Here is a 4,117-nt window from a genome sequence, read left to right on the forward strand (position 1 = left end):
TATATCTATCTTCAATATATCTATCTATCTTTAATCTATCCATCTATCTAGCTATACCTGAAGAGGTGAATTTAGATATCTATCTATCTCTCTCTCTCCTGCTATCTCTTTCAAAGACTAGAGGTCAGCTCTGCAGGACTTTCATTCCCCTGTCTGTCTTTCCTTTCTTTCTCTCTTTCTTTCTTTGTCTTGTCTTGCGTGTGTGTAGTATCTTATGATCTTCCTTATGCAGCGGCTTCTCTTCTTTCTCACTGTGAAGGAAGTAGAAGAAGTAGAAGTAGTACTACGGGAACTAAGGAAGTCATTGACGATGCTTCTTCTTCTTCAGCGCCTTTGTATTTCAAAGGTAATGAGAGACAAGAATTCCTCCCTGTCTATAAGCCGACTAGGATCTCTGCTTCTTCTTCTTCTCACCCCCCCTTCTCTTTGTATCTCTTCTATTCGAAGTCTTTTCAGATAGCGATAGAGCATCCTAGATGTCTTCCATATCCATATATAGATATATGGAGATATGCATGTCTTTCTCTTTATAAGAAGTAGATAGATAGATCGAAAGAGAAATTTGTCTGTATGTCTATCTATGTGCCCTTCCTCTATCATTTTTTCTATTCCTCTCCGTTTTCTCCTCGCACACATCCACACAGGCAGACAGACTGAGACTACAGTACTAGCACTACTAGTAGTAGTAGTAGTCCATGGATGTGCTGTCTCAGTATTTCTACAGCAAGAAAGCTACTTTATCTTCAGTAATAGATTGATCTCTCTCTTTCTCTCGCCCTCTGTCTTTCTCTTTCTCTATTTTCTTCATGTTGTGGTGGCTATGATTGATGGATGAGCCTCCTTCTTGTTTCTTGTCTATAGCACACACACCTACAGACAGATATACCCATATAAAATTAAATCTATAGATATATTTATAGATATAGATATTTAGCGAAAGAAGGTAAAAGAGGCGTATGCATGCACGCATCGATATAGATATATGTGTATATAGATATGCATGCATTTGAGTGTGATGTATGGAAGAGAGAGGAGGGTAGAGTTTCAGTAGAAAGGCTTCGAGGAATTCAAAACGCGAGTCGAAAAGAAATGACACACAACACTAACCTCTACTAGAGGGGGGCTATTCTTGTCGAGAAGATAAAAAGGGCGGCAAAGGATAACGCTGAAGCAACTTCTTCTTCTCTTCTTTTCTCTTTCTCTTTATGGCCTCCTTTACGCTTTCTTTCATGCTTGTCTCTCCTGCCTCTGTATGGATGGATGGATGTATAAACATTCATGCCTATGCATGCAGATCTGTGAGTCTGGATCTATATGTGTATGTCCCTGTGTATATGTATATATATATATGTATGTATATATATTTATATATATGTATGTGTGTGTGTTTAGGTCCTCCACGCTTAGGGGAGATTCTTTTCTCTTCTGCTGCTGCTGCAGCCGCTGGTGCCTCTCTCCTACACTATCATTAAAGAAAGAAGAAGAGAAAGAAAGAAAGAGAATGAGAAAGAAAAGAAAGAAAGAGAATGAGAAAGAAAAGAAAGAAAGAGAATGAGAAAGAAGTTAGTTGTGTCTTATCTTGTTGGTAACAAGTAATCTCCAAGCTTAGTCGTTGGCCCCTGCTTTATCTCTCAAAAAGAGAGATAGACAAAGAGAAAGAAAGAAAGAGAAAGAAGATGATGATGGAGAAGAGAAGAAAGATGATGATAAGAAGAATCGGTACATGTCACGCCCTTCTTCTTATTGTGTGTCTTTGTGCATACCTCTCTTGAGGCATATCTCTATCTCTTTCTCTCTTTCTCTCTCTTTATCATGAAGGGTATGTGCATGTATATAAAGATGAATGGCAGTAGTTGTACTAGCAAGAAGAAGAAGCTCCTATGATAGTCATGTATCTTCACCATATATATATATCTATATCTGTATATATATATATATGTGCACCTGCATATGCACATGCATATGTATCTGTTCGTCTCTACATTGTGTGCTCTATCTATCTGTATATAGGAAGGAAAGTTTGCGCTTTTTCTTCTTAATCCGTTTCTGCTGTTGACTAATTCCACTTGGACTCGTCATGCGATCAAGGCGTGAGATTCCACTTCAACTTGCTCCTCCTCTTCGTCTTTTTCTTTCCCAGCAACTCGCTTGAAAAGAGGAAAGAAATTAAAGAAGAAGAATGGAGGAGGTTAGGAGGAGAAGGGGGAGGAGGATGATCTGCTTCTGCTGCTGGAGGGTTAGCGAATGAGGAGAGAAAAGAAAGAAAGAGAGCGAATGTGTGTGTCCGTATCTTTTGCCCTTTTCTTCCTCTTGTTGCATAGAGAGAGAGGCGTTACGAAGAAACTTCTACAGAAGACTCGCCAATCCTAGATAGAGATAAAGACATAGACGCAGGGGACAAAGTTAGATAGACAGAGTTTCTCTCTTCAGAGATAGCTAGAGAGATCTAAAATAGATTAAAGATAGAGAAATCAACCTTACCAGCATTAAGGCAGGCTGTCTTTTTGATGGGTATTATTGGTCTTAGTAGTATGAATTTAACTAGTATGAAGATTAGTATAGTATGAGTATGACGTTGGCTATCCACCCGTCAATGGGCCGACACAACAAAGAAACTTTCCCAGGAATTCAACGCTTTTCATGATCCATACTTGATGGGATAGAGCGAAGACCATCATGGGAATTACTATTAGTAGAGCCACTAGTCTCGTCATTACTATTATTGCTATGGATAGAAGTCTCTTGCTAGTCTTCTAAGGAGAAGAAGCATCAAGAATGAGAATGAACGACGATGAACGAACACGTTCTTCTTCTTCTTCTCTCCTAGTCATCACAACCCAAGAAAAAGCAATACACCCTACTCTATATATATACATATCTATATCTGTACATAGATGAGAGATGTAGGTATATCTATATATATATGTATAGATATATGCATGTATCTCAGAATACAAATCTCGTTCTATATACTCTTCTGTACATATATATCTATGTATGTATGCATGTGTAGATATATAGAGGATACGAAGACAGGGAAGATTGAAGGTGTCGCCATGAGGACCAACAAGAACTTGGGACGTTTCAAAAAGAAGAAAGACTGCGACTAGCACTAGCGTACTCTTATTCACTGAACTCCCCGTTTTGAACGTCTTACGCCTTTCTGCCCGAACGTCTCTTTCTTGAGAGAGAAAAGATCGCGAATTGTCTTGGAAAGAACAACGTACACTCCTGTCTCCTGTTTCAGTACGACTGAGACTTCCGTTTCTTTGGAGATGACGAGGAGGAGCAGGAGAGCGCCTTCGATAGTACTTTTGAATGACCCTCTACTAGAATGAATCGATTCCTTTCATAAGAGGTTTATAAGCTCTAACTTCATCCCCACCTTTAAATGTGTACATAGAGAGAGAGATGGATGCATCTATATAGATAGATGGACTGAGAGAGATAGATAGGTAGATCTCGCTCTGAAGTAGGTAAAGGAAATGCCACCCGAAGAGAGAACAGGAAGTGTTTGAAAGGAGGGAAGAAGGAAAACTGCATTCTCGAAAGGAAGATGAAAGAAGTTCTCCTGCTGCTCCTATGACTACTTGACGAAGAATGCCTTTGTAAAGACTGCCGTTCTATCATCATTACTAATACTATTATCATTATAGGTATTCATAGTATTGTTGTTTCTAGTATAGTTCGAATCATCCTATTGATCACTCGCCTCTCGATAGAATAGGAAGAATACGCTCCAGGTGTCTAGACATAGACATAAGTAGGTAGCTATAGGTATGTATAGATAGATAGCTATAGATAGAGAGTCTTCTTATCAGAATGGAGCGAGAAAACGAAGAAGTCTGATATGCCAAAGTTTGGAGAGATAAAAAGAAAAAAAGGATTAGGTGGAAATTGAATAGCGTGAGAAGATTCTGTACACATAAAAGATGTATACATACATGCAGAGATAGAAGAGAACATATATATGTATATGTATAGCTACATTCTTCTTCATGTAGGCTCCTACCTCATGCCGTCATATAGACGTGTCCGTAGACATCCACTTAGATAGAGGCATATCAATCCCTCTGTTTCTCTCTCTCTCTTCTTTCTTTTCTTCCTCGTTCTCCTC

General features: G+C 38.9%; 3 protein-coding genes across 3 annotated transcripts; all 3 read left to right on the forward strand.

The window, feature by feature from the left end:
• Positions 1-28: 28 nt before the first annotated feature.
• On the forward strand, positions 29-1,880 carry CSUI_005075 (uncharacterized protein). The gene is made up of 2 exons (XM_068065254.1): positions 29-346; positions 1,393-1,880. The coding sequence occupies exon 2, from the start codon at positions 1,677-1,679 to the stop codon at positions 1,770-1,772; it is 96 nt and encodes a 31-aa protein (XP_067922769.1). The 5' UTR covers positions 29-346; positions 1,393-1,676; the 3' UTR covers positions 1,773-1,880.
• A 276-nt stretch (positions 1,881-2,156) lies between these two features.
• CSUI_005076 (uncharacterized protein) lies at positions 2,157-2,859 on the forward strand. The gene has a single exon (XM_068065255.1). It carries the CDS (start codon positions 2,245-2,247, stop codon positions 2,368-2,370), a length of 126 nt encoding a protein of 41 aa, XP_067922770.1. The 5' UTR covers positions 2,157-2,244; the 3' UTR covers positions 2,371-2,859.
• Positions 2,860-3,184: 325 nt separating this feature from the next.
• Positions 3,185-4,048, forward strand: CSUI_005077 (uncharacterized protein; the record flags this gene model as incomplete). Its single annotated transcript, XM_068065256.1, has 1 exon — positions 3,185-4,048. A coding segment is annotated over one exon (153 nt), but the record flags the coding sequence as incomplete, so codon positions are not given.
• Positions 4,049-4,117: the final 69 nt, after the last annotated feature.

Source organism: Cystoisospora suis (genome assembly GCF_002600585.1).
Source record: "Cystoisospora suis strain Wien I chromosome Unknown contig_2435, whole genome shotgun sequence".
NCBI lineage: Eukaryota > Apicomplexa > Conoidasida > Eucoccidiorida > Sarcocystidae > Cystoisospora > Cystoisospora suis.